Source organism: Podarcis gaigeae (assembly GCF_964106915.1).
Source record: "Podarcis gaigeae genome assembly, chromosome: 15".
Lineage (NCBI taxonomy): Eukaryota > Metazoa > Chordata > Lepidosauria > Squamata > Lacertidae > Podarcis > Podarcis gaigeae.
Window position 1 is genome coordinate 4385401 of NC_139692.1, and position 24610 is coordinate 4410010.

The 24610-nt window shown below is 44.4% G+C and overlaps 1 protein-coding gene across 4 annotated transcripts in view; it reads left to right on the forward strand.

Moving 5' to 3' along the window:
* Nucleotides 1-1346: 1346 nt before the first annotated feature.
* The window catches only part of PPP2R2A (protein phosphatase 2 regulatory subunit Balpha), a 63094-nt gene continuing 39830 nt past the window's right edge, over nt 1347-24610 (forward strand). Inside the window, exons 1-2 of one of the 4 annotated variants that reach the window (XM_083713642.1) lie at nt 1347-1604; nt 4094-4171. In XM_083713642.1, coding sequence (XP_083569768.1) covers nt 1598-1604; nt 4094-4171 — 85 coding nt within the window. In that variant the 5' untranslated portion in view covers nt 1347-1597. Of the gene's footprint in view, nt 1605-3267; nt 3371-4093; nt 4172-24610 lie in introns of those variants that run through there. The other 3 variants (XM_083713643.1, XM_083713640.1, XM_083713639.1) reach the window with 3 other exon arrangements.

Genomic DNA, 24610 nt, shown 5'->3' on the forward strand with positions numbered 1-24610 from the left:
GTTGTTCAGTGTGCAATGATTTGGGAGTTAGCACCATCAAATTCAATGGCTGACCTCTGAGTCAACATGCACAAGACTGTACTGTGTAGCTGCAATGCAATATGCACTTAGTCAGCAGTAAGCACAGTGAGGCTTACTCCTGAGTAAATATGAAAATAACCTAAGAAGAGCCTTGTAGGATTTAGATCCAAAGTTTTACCTAGTCCAGAATCCTGCAGTGGCCAAAGAGATGCTTCTGGGAAGCCAAAAAAGCAGAGCACAGTAATTTTGTCCCACTGTTGTTCCAAAGCAACTGGTTGTCAGAGGCACTCTGACCCCCCCCCCCCAATCCTGAAGGCACTACCTCATTGGTTAGATTAGAGCTCTGAATACCAATTGATGGAAACCCCAGCAGGGGGTTCTGGAGTCCACCCCCCTGTGAAGAAGGGGGCGAGTGAAACAACAGGCGAATGGGGGAGGGGGCAATAAAATCAACCTTACCTGATAGCTGAGGTGGGAATCAAAGGCTGTCATGGGGGGAGGAAGGGGGTCACTCTGAAACTTGCTGGACAGGTACAGAGCCCGGGGGACCCCAGAGGGCAGCCCCTGCTGCCCTTTCCTCACTAGGGGTGGCAGGGGACCACCAGTGCCCCCTGTTTGCAGAGAGACTGCTCTAGAGGCAGCAAAGGAGGTGGCAGATCCAGTCTCCAAGGGGCTCCAAGGTTTCTGCCACAGCAGCGGCAGCAGCGGATGATGCATTCCTTGGAGGCCAGATCCGCTGCCCCTGCGGATCCTGCACCCAAGGGAGCCCCTCGCTTTGCCCTGCCAGCAAGCTCGCGTTCTCAATTCAGCCGCAGCATGCTGGGTTTTCCTAAGTTTTCTTTAGGCTGATCCCAGCAGTTGGGATTCCCAGGTAACATCAGAACCAGGAGTCCCCAGTCAGAGACGAGCGCTCTGTCCCACCGCACCCACTTTTCGGAATTTATTTTAAATTCAGAAGAAAACTAAACTACTCGGTGAGGATGATCAGTCCCTATATGGAGCGGCCCCGTGCACAGCTGTCAACGCTTCCCTTTTTTAAGGGAAATTCCCTTATTCCGAATAGGATTCCTCGCAAGAAAAGGGACAAGTTGACAGCTATGGCCCCGTGGGACTCCTTTCGCGTCCTTGCCGAAGCCCCTCTTTCTCCGCGCAGTGGACAGGATCGCAAGCAGCGAGCGCGCGCCCCGCCACATCCACCGCCCACCCCGCGCCCCCAGCGCAGCTGAGCCACGAGCGGGCGCGGCAGCAGCGCCACCCAATGCGCCTCCTTCCCCCGCAGGCCCCGCCCCCGCTGCCCCTCCTCTTTCCCCACCCTCCTCGCCTCCGCCGGTGACGTCACGCTGGGCTCCGCCGGCGCCATTTTGAAAGTGGAACCCGAGCGGGGGGAGGGGCTGGGTCCGGAGAGGAAGCCGGGCGCGGGGGAAGCCCTGGGAGCGAAGCCGCCTTGCCCGCTCCCGCCCCCCGCACGCCATCCGCCGCCATCCTCCCTCCGCGCTCCGCTTCAGCCCGGGACGGGGATAGCACCGGGAAGCTGAGAGGCCGCTTCAGCCCGGCCGGCCACCATTGGGAGCCCAACATGGCAGGTAAGGGCACGGCAGCCCCTCGCGCTTCCCGGGGACGGGCGCCTCGCGAGCCCAGGGGCGGCGGAGGCAGGTGAGGGAGCTGGTCCGGCCTCGCCTCTGGCGGAGCTCGCAGAGCTGCGCTGCTGCTGCTCGCTGCACTTGCAGGCTGACCTGGGGAAGGCGCTGGGCTGCTTCCTCTCGTCCTTTGCAATGCATTTCCCTCTGCAAATCTGCTCCCTTCTCCATTATTATTATTATTGCATCCTCATTTTCGTTGCTGTCCTCCGCCAATAGCTCAAGCGCCGAAGCACAAATGCCTGCTCTCGGTCTTCGTTCTCCTGCTCTTCTTCCCTCCTTCCTTCCTTCGACCATGCATCTTCATCCATTTAGCCTTTTATTTTTAACAAGAGAGAAAGTCTCCCTTCCTTGCGAAGGCAGCTGCAGAAGTTGGGGGAGAAATCTCCAGGGATGGGCGTGCAGGGATGGGTTTTCTTCTTCCCCCAGGGCGGGGGTGGGGGTGATGCCGGGGGCCACCCATTGCCTTCTGATCTCCCTTTCCCAAGTGTGTGTTTCTGCAAGCCTTGGCGTCGAGGCTTTTGCAGCGTTGCTTATGTCTGAAATGATGGGCTTGGTGCGAGTGGAGCTGCAGCTTGGCAAGAATCTGCGTGCAAAACGAGGGCTATAGCAGCCTGGGGTGTTGGGTCTGGCAGGCAGATAGAGCAGCCTGGGCTTCCTCCATGTGGGGCGGTGCGAGGCGTGTTCTCTCTGAGAGGAGATGCCCCATGTTGCAGCGTGCTGGAGCTTGCACCGTGTAAAGGCTGCAAATCTGTCTCATTGCACAGGGTATGTGCTGCTGTCCCATTTGTGTTCCTTTTTCTGGAATCCGTTCACCCACATCCCACACATTTAATTGCTTTGTGTTGGGAAGAGTCGCATGGGCGGCTGTATTTAGATTCGTGCCTTGCAGTCTCGCAACACAAGCCACACGCCTCCGTCTTGCCCTTCTTCTTTCATCAATGGGAGGAAAGCCATGAATGTAGCAGATTATCTATGTGATGTTGGGGAATGATGCACCAGTTTTCCCCTGGATAAAAGTGGAGTTTTCTGTCCTTTCATGAAAAGCCCCCGCCCTACCCAGATATCTATAGCTAGGAAAGAGTAAACTGGGGGTGAGCACCGGATGTGGGCCTTAGAGTAGGGGTCGCCAATGTGCTGCGTCTGATTCCATCAGCCCCTCAGCATGGCTCATGGTCAGGGCTGATGGGAGTTGGAGTCCTGCAGGATCCGGAGGTGGATGCTGGCTCCCCCGCCTTAGGAGCTCTTGCAGTTAGATGCACTTTTAAAATACATCTATCTATATAACATGTAGCTAAACATCCGCTCACATTTCCAGGCTGCCTAAATATGGTAGAATGTGTCAGCACAAAGTAACAAAGAATGGTGGGAATAAAGTTGCTCAGCCTTGTGTGGAGAGGGAAACCCGCCCTCATTTCCCCCTTACCAAGAGGCAACTGTTGCTCAGCTCTTCCAGAGAGACTTCTTGTTTGGGGGAATATGTCTTGGGGAAAGCTCCATTTTGACATCTTTCAGGAATTGAGGACGGCTCGCTCTTTCTTCATTCTCTCTCTTCCTGTATGAACCCAGCCCAAATGACTTGGTCTAAATGACATGCAGAAGAAATGGGTGGTGTCTTTTCTACATGTTTTGGTGGCAAGGTTCAAATGATTCACCGTCTTCCGCTGAGGCAGTAATGTTCCTGAAATTTTCTCTCCGGTCCATCTTTTACGGTAGTTTAAAGCTTATTCATAACAAAACAAAACAAAGCTCCTCAAACCCAACCTATGCAGGTTTGAGGGCTGGAGGTCCTCCTGTTTTTCTTTTAAATAAATACTTTGAATTTTAACATACTTGTCTATGTGCATAAAAGACTCTCTGTTAATTCTTTAGAGCCTTTTACTTGGAGGGTGAAGCATGGTTCCTAAAATAAGTACATGGGCTTGTTTTAAGTGATAAATTACATGATTTCATTCTAGATCCTAGCAGCTTAATAGCAGTGTAGGAAAAATGAATGCAGAAAGTTAATTTCTTTGGTAAGAAGAGTAAAGTGTTTTGCTTCCTGCGTGAAATTCTAGCAGACATCAGTGGCATGCTTGTATTCCAAACTTGTATGGTTTCTGGATTTACTAGTTACATGGTTCTGAGAGATGTCAACAGTTTGTAGAGAAATTGATGTTTACTCTGTGCTTGATTTTTTAAATCTGGACTCATCCTCATCGACAAAAGTGTGTCTCTGTGTGTGGATGTGGGGTGGTGAAAGTGGAACAGTTTGATTGGGTTCCTTGGTTCTTCCATCTGCTTTGAAAATAGTTGAATTCTGTGCTGTCTTCTCAGCACCACTGACTCCCCATGCCAGCAATCCCTGTTTACTAGAGTGGAATGCTGGCAGAGTGGAGCCAAGTTTAATGGGCAGGGTGTGGATTACTTTTGTTTAACTTTTGTTTTGTTTCTAGGAGCCGGAGGTGGCGGGAATGACATTCAGTGGTGTTTTTCTCAGGTGAAAGGGGCTGTGGATGACGATGTAGCTGAAGGTAAGAGCAATTAACCCTTGATATTGCCCATGACAATGTAATTGTGATACCACAGCCAGATGTTCATGGAAGTATACTTGTCTTTTTCTTGAGTTCTGCACATCAGCAGTTAACTCAGAAAACCACAAAGAAACTCCATGCTCATTGGCACTTAAGACTAAAGTGGGATGTGTTTTTAAGGGTGTGCAACTCCACTGACATCTGCAGGTGTCTGCTTGTAGTCCTTTCTAGGTCATTCCATAGCAAGTGATCCAACTTTTTTACCTCATGTCATCCAATTTTCTTAATATTTTCTACTCTTGTTGAATGATCAAAACTAAATTTAAATCTACATTTTTAAAATCTCATCCTGTTTGTGAGTTATGAGGGTTTGAAATTTCAAAAAATTGACAATTTTTGCCTTGCTGGACTATACAAAAACCTTAAAAGCTCAGCCCAGAATTGCGATATGTCATAACTAAACACACACATCTCTTCAGAACTTCATGGGCTTTAATATGATATGTCACATTATGGACTTACTTTAAATTTTAAATTTAAGTTACAAAATTGGAAATGTTAAAAAGTGATTAAAAATTAATATGATAAAATTTCTCTCCCAAAATGTATTGATTATTTAATATTTTGAAATGCTACCTGCAAATTTTCATCTTGGGATCTCAATGAGATCACATAAAAATAATAATTTGTACATTCATGTCTGCCTTATTTGGTTTTATTTAGGATAAATGGGTCTTCTTGGAGTAAAATATAACAAAATGAAAAAGGCTTCAAACTATCAGTTACTCCAGGCATTTCTTTAGAAACTTATTCAGTTTAAAGGTACCTGAAAAGCTACTCAGGCTTTTCTTTTGAAAATGTGTTCCAAAGCAGAGTGACAGCTTGCTATTCCATGATAGCACTTTGAAATAATTATTGTTAGTACCTCATTTCATGAACATTACAAACAGAAGTAAAATTATCGGGGGGGAGGCTTACACATGAAATTTGTCTGAAAACATTTGTTCTTCCATTATTTATACTTGACACCAAATGCCTTTCAGGAGCATTTCTTGCAGACCACGTTTCATTTTTTGTCAAAGTGTGTGACCAGTTGCAGTCCTTGGTTCGATCCTTGTTTGTCAGGGCCAAAATTGTCAGGGTTTTTTTTAAATTTCAAACCTTCATAACTCACAAATGGGATGAGATAAATAAAATTTTAGATTTAAACATAGTTTTGATCATTCAACAAGTGTACAAAATATTAACAAAACTGGATGACATGAGGTAAAAAAAGTTGGATCACTTGATATGGAATGACCCTTCTCCAAGTATTGTTTCACCTCTATAATGCAACATTAAAGCACCATTAAACTTTGTTCACATACACCAGGTGATGTACCTTTCTCATCCAACGCTATACTGTATGTTCTGTCCTACCAATCAGCACTATGGATTCTTAGTTATCCAGTAGCTGTATCACAGTGGCTTTGGAAATTCATGTGTGAAGTTTTCTGTCTGGGCTAACTGTAGTTATTGGAATCCAAAACCTGAAGGGCTGGCATAATTTTCTGCATGCTTGATTTTGCTGAGGTTATAGTACAGCATTAGGAATTCCCATTAGCTCTGAACTATTCAAATGGAAAATGTGATAGAAGGTACCATGCAAGTATTATACTTCATAGGCAGGCCTGGGCGATGTATTGATATATCGCCCAGGACAGGTATGAGGGGCAGACTGTGGTGGCGGCTTCACTCGGCAGTATATTGTGAGTGACACCGTCATTGCTCCTGAGTCCTTCTGCTACCAGTGCCCAACGCACTCAGGGAGAAACAAGCCACACCTGGCATTGGAGGCAGAGGGACTCAGGAACAGTGGTGATTTCACCAGTGATTTACCACTGAGTAAATCTGCCATCCCACTCTGCCCTCATAACCGTTGCAGAGGGAGAAACAAGTTGCATTGGCGAGGTGAGATACAGCTTGCTCTTCCCTCCGCTTCTTTAAACTGCTTGGCTGAGGAGCCTGCCACACCACTGCAGTTTTACAGAGCCCCCGGCCCGCCACCACGAAGCAGTGGTGGGCCAGGGCTCCATTAAAGTGCTCCTGCTCCCTGGCTGAAGGAGCCCCGATTCTTCTCCTCCATGCATGCAAGCAGGAGAAGGATCAGGGCTGCTCAGCTGGGGAGAAGGAGTCTTTGTGCCCCCCAGCTGAAAAAGTCGAATGGAGCCCCCCACCTGGCCTCCGGCTTGCATAAGCCAGAGAAAAAGCAATTATTTAAAAAACCATTAAACATGAATAGAATTAAAACTATATATACACACACAAAAAAAACTTGTTTAAAACATACAAATAATTACAGTAAAAATAGCTTGGCACCAGCCCTTTCATTAAAAGCAGTCAATTCCCAAAAGTCTGTCGGAACAAGGAGGTTTTCACCTGTTGGCGGAAGGACAACAAGGAGGGAGCCAGTCTAGCTTCTCCAGGGATCCCTCCAGAGTTCCAGAGTCTGGGAGCAGCCACCATTAGTATACAATATATTAATCCGAGAATCATGCAAATTCGACTTTTAGCGAATGTCACCACGGAGTCCAATCCATTGCATAGTTCTGCCACTGAAGAAGGCAGTCTTTAGCATTGAGGAGGACTTATTCCCAAGCAAGCATGCATGCCAAGGTTTGCAATCTTAACCTGAAATAATTTAGTTTCATTTTCCCTGAGGGGGGGACCATAGCTCTCTGATAGAGCACTGTGTTTGTGTGCAGGAGGTCCCACGTTCAGTTCTTGTCATCTCCAGTTAAAAAGCATTACAGGTAGTTGGGATGGGGAAAGCCGCTTGGCCTGGAGCCCTGGAGAACTGCTGCAGTCTGGGTAGGCCAGTGATGGGGAGCTGGATCTTCCCCACCTTCCATAGGTCAAGATTGGCAGGTGGGTGGGTCCTCTCACTTATCAGTCATGTAACATTGCGCAGCCCACGAAATGCCAACAAGCAGCTGGTTTTGTCTCTTGTGAAGCCCCTAACCACAGCACATTGTAGCTGCCACCAATCAGCTGATCAGTGGTGTCCACAGACTTCACTCTGGGCTTGGGCCATGTTGGCCACAATGGCCTCACAGGCTAAATGGGGAGGCCTGGCAGGCCTGTTCTGGCCCACAGGCAGGAGGTTCCCAACCCCTGGGTTAGGCAAATTACAGCTTACTTTGTCTTCTTCTTGGTAATATAATTGGCGTATAGTACCAGGCTATCCATCTAGCCTAGTATTGTCTGCTCAGACTGGCAGTGGCTCTCCTGGGTTTCAGAACAGAACTCTTTCCCATAACTTGGTACCTGATTCTTTTTTAAAGAACAAAAACAGAGGCATGCCAGGTGTGAAACCTGGAACCTTCTTCAGGCAAAGCAAGTTCTCTGCCACTGAAATACGGTCCTCTGCAAGCGGCATCTGCTTATTACATCTCAACTTTCATTCAAGGAACATACCCCATGCCACTTCTGCCACTCTGTGAGGCAGGTCAGGCTGAGAGAGACAGTGACTGACCCATGGTCACCCATTGAGATTCATAGTTGAGAAGGGCTTGAAGCTGAGTATCCCAGGTCCTAGTTTGACACTCGGTCTAACCACTACACCACACTGTATATTTATACATGATATATGATCTAAAAATAATAAATTTCAGGAGCCACAAGACTCTTATTTTTGCAGCAGCAGACTAAACACAGCTACCCTTCTGGGAACCTTTATATAGTATTTCCTCAGAGCAAACGAGACGCTGCATTGAGCTAAAAATTTGCATCCTTACTTCTGAAGGCAAGCTTTTAAAGTCCACTTCTGAAGCATAAGGATTCAGCAGTTTCTAAGGGGTGCTACTGTATCAGCTGTATACTGTTGCCGTGCGTAATGTAGCAACCTAGCAGAGTGGTTGTAAGAGGGGCTGGGAAAGTGCTGTGTGCAGGTTCTCCACTGCAATCTTACCAGCCAAGGGTGAAAGTTGAGGCAGCGATTTTCCTTTGCACTCCTAGCTGGCATGGTGGAGGGAGCCAAATTGGGCCCCTCTTCAAGGAGTGGACAGTGGGCTGGGACGATGTAGTGATACATCACCCAGGACCGATATGAGGGACGGACCACAATGGTGGCTTCACTTGGCGGTACATTGAGAGTGAAACTGCCACCACTTCTGAGGCCCTCTGCCACCAGTGGCTGAAGCAAGCTGCAGCCGGAAGCAGAAGGATGTTGCTGGCCTACAATTCCCACCATCCCTGGTTGCTGGCCATGGTGGCTGGAGCTAATAGCATCCAGTAACATCTGGGGAGACAGGTTCCCCGTTCACATTTTAGACAATAGCTTGATGGCTACAAGAGATTCAGTGTCCCAGTAAATGACTATCTACAGCCCTCCGATGGATTTTGCTGTATTGATCTCAGCTGTATTGGCTGTTTCAGAAGTAATGCTTGCAGCCTGTGAACAGCAGCTGGGATTGAGAGGCAGCTGCAGGAACATCTGCTTCATCATCTCTCTTCCCTCCCCCAACACCAACTGATAGCCATGATTAAGGGGAATATTTTTCGGTAGGATCTGGAACCAACATTTGAGCACGGTTTCAGAAAGCTAAAAAACAGGTGCCTTGGTTAACATTAAGGCTAACACTGTTGTTTTGCTTTACGGTGTGCATGGTTCGGGAGGGGTTCCTAAAAGGCCTGGAAGGAGGGAGGCTATATTCTATGGGAAAAGAGAAATGGATAGCTGTATGCACAAGTCTAACCACTAGAGAGGGTTCAATTTTGCAGTCACAGGAAATACCATGTTCAGATAAACGCAGTGTCTCCTGGTTCCAACACATTGCAGGAGCAGGAGGATTCGAACATGCTCTTGATCCCTCCCTTCCAAGGGGCCAATAATGGCTAAATAATGGCCTTCAGGAAAAGGATTGTAGCTTAGTGGTAGAGCAGCTGCTTTGCATGCAGAAGGTCTCAGGTTCAATCCCCAGCAGATTCCAGGGGAGCAACAGTGGGAGATGTTATTGCCTTCATGCCCTTCTTATCCCATGTCTGAGACCTTGGAGAGCGGCTGCCAATCGGTGTTGACAATACTGAACTAGATGTGCCAGTAGTCTGACTGAATGTCTTCCTATGCATGCGTCTTTCTATGTTGGTGAATTTGAATGGTTAAAAGTGACCTAAATAAAGTGCAGAGTTTCTTACTCTGCATTATCATATCTCTAGAGAACAACACCCAAACCTGTTCCTAGTAGCAGGTTTATTTACACAATTTAAGGAAACATGTTGGCTTGCTTTACTATTAATCATGAGGCTGTCTAGCATGCAGATACTTTTCTTCTATCTTGGTGGAGCATGCAGTAACATCAGAGTTGCACAGTTTTCTGAGAAGGGCTTCTGTTAATCCACATGAGGCAAGACTGACAGACGGATAGATTCCTCATTCAGGAGCATTTGGTAGTAGATGCAGAATGATGATCTGGGAACTTCTTTCTCTTGATGGTCTCATCACGCCTTGAGCAAGCAGGAAAAGTCAAACTTTCTCAGAATGGGAAACCATCTTGAAAATGCAAGTTGGGGCAATCAAGCTCATCTGTATGACTTTGTAATTTATTTGTAATTGTAATTTAAGGTTTGTATCCGATTCTAGTTTTATTTGGAGCTGATTTACTGAAGTTAATGAATATGATTAACTCGGGTTCATTAATTTCAGAGGGTTCATTCTGAGTAGAACTTAGCTGAATACAACCCTAAGTTTAGTTGTAATTAATTTTATTTATTGACAGTGATAATAAGTTGCTCTTCCAAATTATTCAAAGTAGTATTTGTTTTAAAATACTAAACAAAGCAAATGTTAAAACAGTAATAAAGCAGTGTTCTCTTTAGGGGCACATGGCCTGGACTGTTTCTCTTCCGCTTTCCCTTGGAGCACTTAGGTCTTTAAATTTGGGGGGGGGGCTGTTTTGACAGTGGGGTGGAAGGAGCATTCCCTATTATACATATTGAGCTATTTGTCCATCTTTTGTTTTGGGATGCTGTCTGCCTGGCCTCAAAAAATTTGTAGCCATCAAGATTTGGGAGCTTATCAGTCATTTTTAATGGTCTTCTTTCAAAGTTTCCCTCTTCGACCCTTGGCCAAGTTATTCAAGTTCCCAGATCCTGCATTTCCCCTTCTGGGAATCAGGCTGTTGACTTCTGACGTAAGTAGAGGTCAACATTAAATGATGGCACTAATTTGGTACAGCTTGTCATGTTTCTGATTCTGTTGCTTTTTCAGTCTTTAAGGATGAATGTTGCAGATGATGTTTCCTCAGGTTCCTCACCGCTTAATTTCAGGAAATGAAGATGGCAGTGTAACAGAATTAAAAAACCCTTCTTTTTCTTGTTTTTAGTATTTTGAAACAAGTGCATGCAAACATTGCAAGTTTGCTTCAAATTTGCAAAGTGGCTGTGGAACTCAAGACATTTTAAACCCCAAGTTCATTGTGTGAGAGTGCAAAACTAAGGTTGAATTGAAGGGCACCATCTGCATTTCAGCTTTTAACTGCTATTGAATCTTTTAGTACAGGATTTAGCAACAGAACATCTGTCCAGCATGCATTTCATTGGAGATACTGTATTTGACAGCTCTAAAATGTTCAGTTGGTTGTCAAGTAGATCAGCTGATACTGCAGTCAGGGGAGCTGATGGTCTGTTGAGGAAGGAAGGTTGAGGTGTGGAGTCTATTGCCATGTGATTGGGAGTCCTAAATTCTGTGCTAGAGGACCCCAGCTGCTGTAACAACAAAACCAAAATGTATGCAGTAAATTGAATAAATTAAGACAGCTATCTTAATTTAACATTCAAAGGGCTAGCAATGTTTTCTCATTTCTAATCATTAGGGTGAAAAAACCACACCAAGCCCTGTAAAAAAAACCCTCAATTTTTACTGGGCTTGGTGAAGTAAATATATCAAGTTCAGTCGGGTGTACTTCTATCCAGGCAAAGCGGTATCTGTCTCAGTGCTAGCTGTGGGCAAGATGATACTTTCAACATGCCAAGCTGCCCCAGAAGCCTAGAATCCCAGAACTTTGCACAGGGTACCCAGGAAATAAAAACAGGTGCATCACAGAGATTCAAGTTTTAGAGTGGTTTAGATTCAGTCCCCAAGATGAAGCTGGCTTTCCTAAGCAGTCATCAAAGGAGTCCCTACATGTCACAAGTGTATTTCATCTGTCCAGACTCAAAACTACAAAAGGTATTGATAACCACCATCCAGGTCATAGTCCCAATGAATTGGTGCAGGCTACTTTTAGGATGGAGTCAATGAAGTTAGAGCAAAGAATTCTCTAAGGCTTCCTTCATTCCTCAGATTATATGAATGATGTGGAGAAATTCTGACCCTGCAGCCACCCTGGATATTCCCAGAGGTCTTTGCAATAGGTTGTATGAGGTGCCAGTCAAGGAATGCCCTCTTGGACTGATGTAAACACATGGCGTAGGATTGCTTTCAACTTGACTGGCACTCTGGGAAAAGAGGACTTGGGTCCAGCGTTAGAAACCCAGATATATAATCTAGGCACCAAATGGCTCCTTAAACCAAGGTTGCAGACGCCAAAATGGAATTGTCTAGTTGCCATTTATTGGGAAAGATGGTCCCAAAGTCTTGATTTTTCAAATGATGAACTGACTGTGATTGATTCTCAGTTAAACATCTGGCTAGTTCAGATGACAACCTTGAGCTAGGTTAAGAGCTTTGAAAACTTAAAGATGAAAAGCCACTTGGTCCAGGGACAGTTCATATATATATTGGCGTATTCCAACGTCTTTTTCTTAATGGTGACTGCTTCTGGTCAGGCTGCACAGAAAAAGCAACTTGGTCCCAGAAATTCATTCTGATGGGGCAGATAAAATATAACTGATAGAATTCTACAGGATGTGGTATTAAAATAGTTCAGATCCAGTGATTCCCAGATGGTGGAGATGTCAGGCGTCTTATTGGTGCCTAGGAATCTTCACTTGGTCGCAAGTGGTTGAATGCCAGGTGCAAAATGCTAATTTCGAACATTGCTTGGGTCCAGCAGATTACCAGCTTATACAGTGGTACCTTGGGTTACATATGCTTCAGGTTACATACGCTTCAGGTTACAGACTCCGCTAACCCAGAAATAGTGCTTCAGGTTAAGAACTTTGCTTCAGGATAAGAGCAGAAATCGGGCTCCGGCGGCAGTAGGAGGCCCCATTAGCTAAAGTGGTGCTTCAGGTTAAGAACAGTTTCAGGTTCGGGGCTGCCCCGAATAAAGTTTAATATACTAACTGATGCGAAAGAAAGAGGGGGATTTGCCCTGCCAGACTTGAGGTTATATTATGAAGCTGCAGCCTTCTGCTGGTTGAAAGATTGGATTTTACTGGAAAACACTGATGTCCTAGATCTGGAAGGGTTTGACAATGCTTTTGGGTGGCATGCATATTTGTGGTATGACAAGGTTAAAGTGCACAAATTGTTTAAAAACCACATTGTCAGGAGAGCAATTTTAATGGTCTGGACAAAATATAAAGACTTATTGGAGAGTAAGACTCCGAGGTGGCTCTCACCGGTGGAGGCCAAGGCACGTAAGAGACCTAATATGGAAGCCAATTGGCCTAAATATGGGGAAATTATTGAAAAGATTGGAGACAATTGGAGGCTGCAGAGCTTGGAAAAACTAAAAAACAAGGTGCGAGATTGGTTGCATTATGCACAAATTCAAGAGGTTTTTAAAGTAGACAAGAAGGTTGGATTCCAGGTGGAAAAATCGAAACTAGAGACAGAATTGTTAGAACCAAAAAGTAAACTACTTTCGAGAATGTATAACCTGCTGCTTAAATGGAATACTCAGGATGAGACAGTCAAATCCGCCATGATAAAGTGGGCGCAGGACTTGGGGCATAACATCATGTTCGAAGACTGGGAAAGGTTATGGAACACCGGAATGAAATTTACGGCATGTAGTGCCTTGAAGGAAAACATTATGAAAATGATATACCGGTGGTACATGACCCCAGTCAAGCTTGCTAAGATATATCACCTGTCTGATAATAAATGCTGGAAATGTAAAGAGGCGGAAGGGACATTCTTTCACCTCTGGTGGACCTGCCCGAAAGTGAAGGCCTTCTGGGAAATGATTCATAATGAATTAAAAAAGGTACTGAGATTTACCTTACCTAAGAAACCAGAGGCCTTCCTTCTGGGCATGGTGGACCGGAGAGTGTTTAAGAAGGACAGAACTTTTTTTATGTATGCCACTACAGCAGCAAGGATTCTGATTGCAAAATACTGGAAGACACAAGATTTACCCACACTGGAGGAATGGCACACGCAGTTGATGGATTATATGGAACTGGCCGAAATGACTGGCAGAATCCGAGACTTGGGAGAAGAAACATTTGAGGAAGATTGGAGAAAATTTAAAGACTATTTGGAAAAACATTATAAGTTGTATGAATGTTAAAAAATGCACCTTTTAGGAAATTCTAGCTTCAGTAATGTTAAATTCAAGAAATGGAAATTAAGGTACAAGGAGCCAGAGATAGAATAATGAAACAACTTTATTGTGTTAAAATGAAAATGTACATGATTTGGGTTATAATACATTTGAAATTGGGTAACATGATAAAAAGGAAGATACAATAAGTATTGAAATAAGTTAACAAATTGCAGACGTTATGTATCACAGAGAATGCAGGGTTGGGAGGATGTGGGGAAGTCCAACAGATTTGGAAAAAAGGGTAAGAAAAATTTGTAACTTTTCTTTTTGGCTTTTATAACATGTTCTTTATTCTTTTTTCTGTACTTTATAAAACTAATAAAAAATATTATAAAAAAAAGAACAGTTTCAGGTTAAGAACAGACCTCCGGAATGAATTAAGTACTTAACCCGAGGTACCACTGTAATGACAAAATGCTGTGAGTACATTGCACCAGTTCCTGCTGTAATACCTCGTTCTTCAAGGAAGGGAACATTAAATTTCTGAATGGTTTGAAGACATATTTCTTAATTACCATCCTCCCACAAACTGCAGAAACGTGTGATGCATGCAAAAACTATTCTGTTTTCAGACAAAAGTTGGCAAATGGGAAAGAGTGAAACTGCTACAGTGCAAGATTTATTGTGTGTAGCAAAGTCTGAAGAATGGATACTGAGGCCTTATAAAGCCATTTTCTTGCACTGGAGCTAAAACCACAGAACCTTAGGGTCAGTGGTGCTGCTTTGACTGTGAGAGAATTCTTAACAAAAGTACTTTACTACTAGTGATTAGCAGCTGAACAGTTGCAGTATGGGTAGGATTAAAGTAGAAAAACAATTCCCTGCAATTTCTTTAGGAAGGCTTGTCTGTAAGCAATGCAAGCAAATGCACGTCTACTCACAAGCAAACCCTACTGAATTCAATGAGGCTTACTCCCAGGAAAGTAGAAGTAAGTTTAGTTGAATTCAGTGGGGCTTAAGATTCCACTTAATCCTCTGAGTGGGGAAGCAGATGCAACTTGACTGGAAATCACTCAAACTATTCTTAAATTGGTTGAAAATATATTAAATATGGAAGTTTATTTAATATGTTTTATGTTTTAATTTATGTTTTAAAGCCCTCCATTGCCATGGGGAGGTGTGGGGTGCCCTTTGCTGCCCCAGGGTCTGCCGCAGGGCTGCCCGGAGAAGCCCTTTGCCACCAGGGATAGTTGCGGCAAGGTCCTCCACTGTGGGGATGCCTGGCAAGGCCTCCTGCCACTGCGTATATATATTGTGATATATTGAGATACTGTGATGTTTAGCTGGTGATACATCACAATGTTGAAAACCAGGTGTTGCCCAGCCCTACTCTTGTGCACTCGTTTCCTTTGCTTTGACTACAGTTTTTAAACTAACTTTTTAAAAGAGAACTGAGTGTCCCTGGAGGGGTTTAGACCAGAGTGAACTACTGTACCGGGCATAGGCAAACTCAGCCCTCCAGATGTTTTGGGACTACAGCTTCCATCATCCCTAGCTAACAGGACCAGTGGTCAGGGATGATGGGAGTTGTAGTCCCAAAACATCTGGAGGGCCGAGTTTGCGTATGCCTGTACTGTACCATCTCCTGAATTCCCATGAATGCCTGAATAATTATTTTCAAGAGGAGAAATGGTCCAGTGGCTGTTTGCTCTCATGGGCAACAGTTTGCAAGATGTGTGTTCCTGTTGCGGTGGTGACCACTTCATCTGCACAATGTGTCACTTTTCCTCCAATTGTGTTTTTCCTTTTTAAAAGTGTCAAGGCCATTTGAATGATTGATTTGACCTATTTCCTCCTCCTCATCCCCTCCTCCTGGAAAGGTCCTGGAACTGGGGTACCAGCACAGCTGAAAATGAAGGAGTCAAATCACACTTTGTAAAATGTGTAGTGAGAGGTCCATAGAGCATGGTGAGCCTTCCGTATGATATATATACTGCAAATAGAGCAGATATCATGTGTTTACTAAATCTGCCCTAGAAAATCTAAAGGAGGAGAAATTGTCAACCAGTGTGTAACTTTTTCTGATTGCAAATTTGTGGTACTGCTTAATTATTAGTGGTCTAAATGACACAACAGTTTTACGCTTTCACCTAACTGCCCAAATGCAATATGTCTCCTCTGAGTGAGGAGAACCTGCATGCTCAGAAGTGTTCAAAGGGCCAATTGAAGCTCCCCAAGCCTTTTCAGATGGGTGGATGTTCAGATGTACCAAGATGCATTCTCCCTTGCCACTTGGTGTATAAATTGCCCCCGAGTTTCAGCGAAAGCCTTACTGGTGTTCAAGTGCTTGGTAGGGCTGTGCAATAAATCGCCATATCGTTGAATACCGATATAGAAATAACATTGCGATAAGTGTTTCAACAAGGCAAAATACCAGTGAACAAAAGGTGGAGACTTGACAGCTTCCCAGGAGGTAGCTTTGCAGCAGGTACACCCTCCGCCACTGTCAGGAGGTACGGCAGGACCCTCTTCCGCAACAGGGAGGCATGGTAAGGCCCTCTGCTGCTGTGGGGGACCGCGGTGCACCCTCAGCTGCTGCAGGGAGGTATGGTGGGACACTTTGCTGCCACGAGTAGGCCCAGCAAGGCCCCCCGCCACCACCAATATATATCATGATATTGTGATATTTAGCTGGTGATATATCGTGATGTTGAAAACCAGATATTGCCCAGCCCTAGTGCCTGGCATTACACGGATATATAGAGAAAGAGCAATACAATCCCTTTAAATCTGCTTCCACTGAGGCTTTGGGTTTCTCCCAGCTGTTGTTCCCTTCTTTTGAGTCCCTTTCTCCCCCCTCCCCTTGCTAGCGTTTCTTTATGTGCTGCATTGCATTGGTGCAAGAGCAAGTCTCCTGAAGGTAACTAAAGAGTTGCTTGTGTAGGCAGGTGTGTGCGTGTATGTGTGTGCGTATGTGTATGCTAGTATGTGTTCATGCCAGAAAACATGAACGGAAACGTGTACACAGAAGGTAGAACATGGGAGTCAGGCTTGAAGAAGGGTGCAGATAGGCCTTCAACCCTGAAACTCGTCACCTAGAGACTTGCCCAAAACTGGGCTGCTCCCAGAAAAAAGAACACTTTTCTATCCATATTGAATTATGCTGGTCAGGTATAGGATGCAATAACATTTTTCTACCTGAGGTGGTCTTAACTATTAATACAGGGGTAAATGGTAAATAAAATTGAAGCATGAGTGACAGCTTGCACATTGAGAAATTGACTATGGGGTGGGAATAATGTAGGGATTGCTGAAGGGCACCACATTGTGAAACATAAGGTGTGAGAATCCTGAGCACATTGAAGCTGCCTACATGTATTGTACCACATGGCTCAGATTCTTAGGCAAATAGGCATGGGGGGGGGAGAGTTCTTTTCATTATCTTGAAAGTGCTACAAGCTCTTTAATGTATTTTTCTGATTTATGGTACACAAAAGAAGCTACCAAAATGATCAGGGCATTAGGACATAATAAAGGTAAAGGGACCCCTGACCATTAGGTCTAGTCGCGGACGACTCTGGGGTTGCGGCGCTCATCTCGCTTTACTGGCCGAGGGAGCTGGCGTACAGCTTCCGGGTTATGTGGCCAGCATGACTAAGCTGCTTCTGGAGAACCAGAGCAGCGCACGGAAACACCGTTTACCTTCCCGCCAGAGCGGTACCTTTTTATCTACTTGCACTTTGACGTGCTTTCGAACTGCTAGGTGGGCAGGAGCAGGGACCGAGCAACGGGAGCTCACTCCATCGCAGGGATTCGAACAGCCGACCTTCTGATCGGCAAATCGTAGGCTCTGTGGTTTAACCCACAGTGTCACCCGCGTCCCTAGGACATAATAGAGACTTATAAAATACACGGAGAAGGTGTACAGCAGGAAGTGTTTCTCTCTTACTTTAATACTAGAATTTGGGGACATCCAGTGGAATTGACTGGCCAGTGGATTCAAGATGGACACATGAAACTTGCTTCCATAATATGCAGCAATGGCCAGTGGCTTTAGATGACACAATCACATTCTAAAAATGGTACTTGCTGCACTGTGTCTCTGCAAGTTCTTGGCTTGCTACGTAGCCCTGCTTATTCAATTATATTCTCAGTGAGGTCCAGTTGTGCTGTTCTCAACAGGAAGGTATGCAAAATGGTGAAGCCCCATTCCCTTGCTTTACTGTACTCTGGGGTTTTTGATAGTTAGCCCCTCTCAATTTATATGGCTTTTATTAGACTCATCTTTGCAGCTAAGAGGACCAGAAACCTCTGTGTGTCATTGAAATTGATTCAGATCATTGGATAACTGAGTGTTTACAATGTAATTGCTGATGAAACTGGCCAAGCCAAACTGTGGCTTACTATGAACGTGCAAGTTTCCAAAGAGGAGACTGTGGCAACTTCTTTCCTTCTCTGCTGCTGCTATGAGCCATGCCTTGGTTTGGCTAGGCATGTTGTGCAAACCTAAGCTTTGATTTGCCTTGTCTTGCTTCACTCAAACAATGAGCCCAGGTTTGATTGATACAGTGTTAGAAACTGGGATAGGAATGGCTGGGAGCCATGTGGCTCCTGGGACCTCGGTTGTGGGCGCCAAAACAAAATGCCCAGGTGCCTTTTCTTTTCTTTTGTACTACCCCACTACGAGACCAGGCAGCCCCGCAGATAAATAAAATAAAATGCTGCTGGTCAGATCAGGTTGTCTCCATATGAAGCAGGTGATGAGGTGATTATGGGCTGCATTTGTAACACTGAAATTACATCCCAACGAAATAGAGGTGTTGTGGGTTGGAAGCCCCAGATCCAGGAACTGAGTGGTTGGACTGTATTGAAGCATTGCTGCTGAAAGCCCAAGTAGTGCTGGTGGCGAGGAGTTCCTGTGGCCAGCTCTGTAGCCTTGCCACAGTCTGGGCTACCCTTGTTCTAGTTATCACTAAAAAATATATACAGTGGTACCTCGGGTTAAGTACATAATTCGTTCTGGAGGTCCGTTCTTAACCTGAAACTGTTCTTAACCTGAAGTACCACTTTAGCTGATGGGGCCTCCAGCTGCTGCTGCACAATTTCTGTTCTCATCCTGAAGCAAAGTTCTTAACCCGAGGTACTATTTCTGGGTTAGCGGAGTCTGTAACCTTAAGCGTATGTAACCCGAGGTACCACAGTATATGTAGTTTTGCAAACTGCTGTTCAATATAACTGAGATCAATAGTTCAATAGATCAACTGTGGAGTAAAACTTCTAGATAAGACTGTACATGAAGGACTCCGATCAATGAGATGCCCAGGTATGGTCTTCGTTTCAGATGCTTTCTTCAGGACAGTTGAGATATATTGATAAATGTAAAGATTGTGCTGCTTATTGGGTCAGCACCCATCAAAGGTTGACCCAATAATAAGCACAAAGAAGAAGACATCTGAAACGAAGACCATACCCAGGTGTCTGCATGTATTTTTTTTTCAAGTTCTTTGTGACTGTACATATATACCTTGTGTGGATATTATTTTGAGTCATAATACCAATTGCATTGGAACATTCAGCGCAGAGTGTTTACATTATTTTATAGGATCTGAACATTATAAACCATTGAGCTTTAAAATCTCAATTTTCACAGCAAAAACAGTGATTTTATTATACTGTAATAGGATGGTTATACTGTTGCAGCAACAACATAGTGATTCTCTTCCCTGCTCCCCTCAACCCTCATCCTCCCAGAGATGAGTATAGTAATTCAGCTGGAGTGCTGGGAACTGCTGTGATCTTTCTCCTGGTCCACTGTTCTTTTGTTGTACACTGAAGGAGAAATAATTACCTTACTGAAGCATACATGTGAATGTGCTTTTCCATTTCGAGACTCACAAATGGTAGGTTGGTTTGCCTTAAAAACCTTGCTATTTGGGTTACTTGCCAACCCCCTGAGGCAGGCAGGCAAGCTTCTGTCCTAATTTTATAATTGCAGAATTGTGATTGGGTTTGAAGAGCTGAATTCAATGTATTCTATTCCAGGTTTATAAAATAAATACCTTGCAAAGTTTACTGTTTGAATATATTTGGTGGTGAAGAGTTCTAATTTATCTTTGTGATAACTAGGCTTTTAATCTATATTTAAAAAGGGCCCACCAGATCGTAATAGTAACCATGTCTGGCCCACAGTCTTTTCTTCTTTTAGTCACTGGTGACTGCACTAAATTTTAGGGAGAGTATAAACAAGTATGGGACGCGGGTGGTGCTGTGGGTTAAACCACAGAGCCTAGGACTTGCTGATCAGAAGGTCGGTGGTTCGAATCCCTGAGACTGGGTGAGCTCCCGTTGCTCGGTCCCTGCTCCTGCTAACTTAGCAGTTTGAAAGCACGTCAAAGTGCAAGTAGATAAATAGGTACCACTCCGGTGGAAGGTAAACGGCGTTTCCGTGTGCTGCTCTGGTTCGCCAGAAGCGGCTTAGTCATTCTGGGCACATGACCCAGAAGCTGTATGCCGGCTCCCTCGGCTAATAAAGCGAGATGAGCGCCGCAACCCCAGAGTCGGTCATAGCCTTTACCTTTGGTCCAGCCTTTACCTTTACCTATAAACAAGTAGAGCCATCACTTCACTTGTAAGAAGAAATTAATGGTCTTCAAATTGCATGTATTTAATTTTTATTTAACAAATTACATATACCCCCGATTGTAATAACACCTCTAAGCAGTTTTACAAGGAATATTATCAGTGAATAACTGAAAACAAGTAATTAAAGTGTTTTAAAGACAATTAAACATAGCAGGCTAAAAAGAGATTAAAACTTGTATATTGAACTCTGCAATTGAATATGTCACTCCTTTTGTATTCAATACTTCAGCTATGGCTATGGATATCTGCTCTGTAACTCTAGCAACGAAACCCTTTTTGTCAGGTGGATCCGTATTCAGTACAGGCAACTTCCCATTTGTGTGGGGGTTGTGTTCTGGGTCATTGCGTACTTGCATGAAATTGCGTTTAATCGAACATTCATTGGAAAAGCCTGCAAACACCCTGTTCTGCTCCAGCTCTGTTCTTTAGGCAACGTTTTAGTGACATCTTTATGACATTTTTTTTGTCACTTCTGGGTTTGGCACTGTGCACAGTTGTGCACACATCAAATGCTCAGAAACTGGGAGTTGCTTGTACAGAAGCTGAAGCAAGTAGTGCTGAGAAACTTCAACTGTTTCTGGATTGCAACCTATTTTGCAGTGAAATTCACATTTCATTTCCTTAGCTTATTTATTTTCAGTTCTGTCACCTGTAGCTTGGATCAAGATAAGATCATCTTATCTCACTGCAGGTGTTAAAGCACTTATCAATGCCTGGAAATTTGTGTTATAATCAACACAATTAGCACCGTCTTCTTCTTTTTTTGCATTTCTTTCCCCCTGTCTGACTTTTGAAATCTCTGATGAAGTGGTCTCTAGACCATGAAAGCATGTGTGTATGTGTATGTGTACATAACCTTAAAGCACACACAAGTAAGTACTGTATATTTCCAACTGATATCACTGGCTGCTGACATTCAGCAGTCTACATTCCTTGAGGAGTTTGCAATCTCAATTAGGTGTGGGCAAGCCACCATGAAATCTTCTGCCCATTGCCTTTCTCTGAGCCTGCAGCACAGAGTAACAGGGCAGTCTTGGTATTGTAAGAGACTGGGCTGGAGGAGCAGAGAGGGCCTTGGGAGGCATGCCCCCTTGGAAACAGAGTGTTAAAACTGCCCTTTTTAAAACCGCTCAGTTTGATTCTGCTGTATAGCAAATAGCATTTCAGGGAACATTTATTCATCTTCAGAAGATGGATTTGTGCTTGTTATTATTTTTCAAGCCATAATGGTAAGAATGGGATTCAGATTTATAGTGTGACATACACACTACTAATGTGTGGATATCTGTGTGCACAGTGCAGAGAAATTGGTTTTCCAGAATAATGCACTTTGCATTTTGAAAGCATTTTGAAAGTATTTCCCCAACACCTCTGTGTGGCTCCCAGTTTCCATCTTATCATTGAAATAATGTAACTGATATATGGCTTCAGATTAACTTGAGGGATTGCATGGGTCCTGCTTTTATCAGATCACTGAAAGGACATAACCAGTATTTTAGTTCAAATATTTCAGTTTCCTCATTCCCTTACTAATAAAACTATTCACATATTAACTATTGATAAAATGAGGAAGAAACTGAAGGGCTGCGGAATCGGTTGATTAGAGCCTGGTGGTGATAAAGCCAAGGTCGCAGGTTCGATCCCCTTGTGGGACAGCTGCAATGTCATGCATTGCAGGGGGTCGGACTGGGTGAACCTCAGGGTCGCCTCCAACTCTACAATTCTATAAATCTATAAAAGCTGCAGGATGTCAAAACTTCTTTGCTCTCTCATGATGATTGGGTTATAAGTTTTCAATTTGACCATTTAAAACTTTCAGCATTAAGTACTGTGCTACATACAAAGAGTTAGACTGAGCAGATCACAGCCACTTACTTAGACTGGTGCTTTTTTGTCACTTGGGTAGATGGCCGAATATTTCATTCTTTGGGATCTTTGCACATGAAAATATAGGATATTGGACCTTTTAAATATGCCCTTGTAAGTATTCCTTTTCCCCCTACCCTGGAAAAAGACCACACGTTTGTTAAGTTATAAATGGTCAGGTGCTTTTCATTACAGAATTCAGGAAAAGTTGCACAGGCAGTAAAACTTGGCTTAGTTACAGTGATGAAAGTTCCTAAATTATTGGCATAGGAACTCAAGAGTGACTTGTGAGAGCCATGTGGCTGAGCTGGAGTAACCAGCTCAGATCTCCTCACATGCTGAACTTCTCAGGCAGGCTGGAGGTTGAACAATAGGCTTGATTTCTCATTTCCTCCCAAGGTAAGGGAAAGTGACTTCACTAAGCCTGGCAGGTATTAACCTCTTCATTCATTCATTGGACTTATATGTTGGTTATATAAGGCTGTTTACGCACACAGGTTAGAAACAGCCAGAATCCCTTACAGCGGTTCTCAACCTGTGGGTCCCCAGATGTTGTTGGACTACAACTCCCATCATCCCTGAGCTCTGGCCTTACTAGAAGTTGGGAGTTGTAGTCCAACAACATCTGGGGACCCACAGGTTGAGAAAGGCTGCTTTAATAGTAAGAAGGGACTTCTACTTATTCATACCCTGCAGAAAGAAGAACCTGCCATCTCTCTCAGCAGCGGGGAGGGATTTCATGGCATACCAGTCTCTACATCTCTGAAGGATGTACACGTAGTCTTGATGGGTCACACCAGCAAATGTCTATTTTGTCCAGGATCCTTTTGTCAACAGTGGCTGGCCAGATGCCCTGGGAGCTTAAGAAGAACTTCCAAATGTTCTAGGAATAGCAAAAAAAAACAGCAACAACAAAACTCTGCAAAAAAAAAAAAAGAATAGTTGAAAGGGGTGAAAATGAAAATGTGAATCTGGAAATGCTTCCTCCGTGATCACTTTGACAAATCTCTTATCACCTTGGTTAGACATTTCAGTTTGGTGGGCTAGGAGAGCTGAAAATACTGTATTTTTTGCTCTATAAGACTCACTTTTTCCCTCCTAAAAAGTAAGGGGAAATGTGTGTGCATCTTATGGAGCGAATGCAGGCTGCACAGCTATCCCAGAAGCCAGAACAGCAAGAGGGATTGCTGCTTTCATTGTGCAGCGATCCCTCTTGCTGTTCTGGCTTCTGAGATTCAGAATATTTTTTTATTGTTTTCCTCCTCCAAAAACAAGGTGCGTCTTGTGGTCTGGTGCGTCTTATAGAGCGAAAAATACGGTAATGCTCATGTACAGTGGTGCCTCAGGTTACAGCCACTTCAGGTTACAGACTCCGCTAACCCAGAAATAGTACCTCAGATTAAGAAGTTTAAGAAGTTGGCTTCAGGATGAGAACAGAAATCGCATGGTGGCAGCAGTGGGAGGCCCCATTAGCTAAAGTGGTACCTCAGGTTAAGAACAGTTTCAGGTTAAGAATGGACCTCCAGAACGAATTAAGTTCTTAACCTGAGGTACCACTGTATTTCACATCTGGCAACCAATGTACCACTTTGGTTTCAGCTGGTACGTGGGTAGATGAGTCTGGGGCACAAATTTTCATGGCCCTCTAGCGGTTGGGGCCTCCTTTACCAGAAGCAATGTATTTTGAATTAAAGCATTATTTAGAAAGAATGAGAAGAGCCTGCAGGATCAGGCCAGTGGTCCATCTAGTGCAGCATCCAGGGCAGCCAGATTCTTCTGGGAAGCTCACAAGAGCATCACCCGAGCATCACAGCACCCTCCCCTCCCCTCCCCTCCCCGCTTCCAGCAACTGGTTTCAGAAGCCTCTAACAGGGGCTTCTGTCACCTCTGACAGGGGTGGCATCACATGGCTGTTGGGGGTTGCAGCCATATTCTTGATGGATTTGTTTCAACCTCTTAAAGCCATTCAAGTTGCAAGCCATCATTGCCTTGTGGGAGCAAATATGCACTGTGTGAAGAAGTAGTTTATACAGTGGACGCTCGGGTTGCAAGCGTGATCCGTGCGGGAAGCACGTTTGCAACCTGCAGCATTTGCAACCTGCGTGATTCGCATGCATGACTGCCGAAACCCAGAAGTAACCTGTTCCGGTACTTCTGGGTTTTGGTGCGTCCGTAACCCGAAAAAATGCAACCTGAAGCGTCTGTAACCCGAGGTAGGACTGCATAGTCTTATCCAGTCTTGATCCAGAGCAGAGTTGTGTCCTGGGCTACTGACACAGGGCTGGTAGTGCAGGACCACCATCCACCAGACTCTCATGGAACATAACATTACCTCTATCAAAGCTTTCTATATTGACTAAGCTGTCTAGCAGCAGGACAGCCTTTCTCCCAAGTTTGCAATATTTTTAGTGCTGGGTGGTGGTTGTTTGAAATGTTTGCGGAAAAGCATTTTTGATATACTGTATGCAGGTACTGATCTAGCAAGTTGTGCCTTGGCTGGCACTAGCTGTTGGCT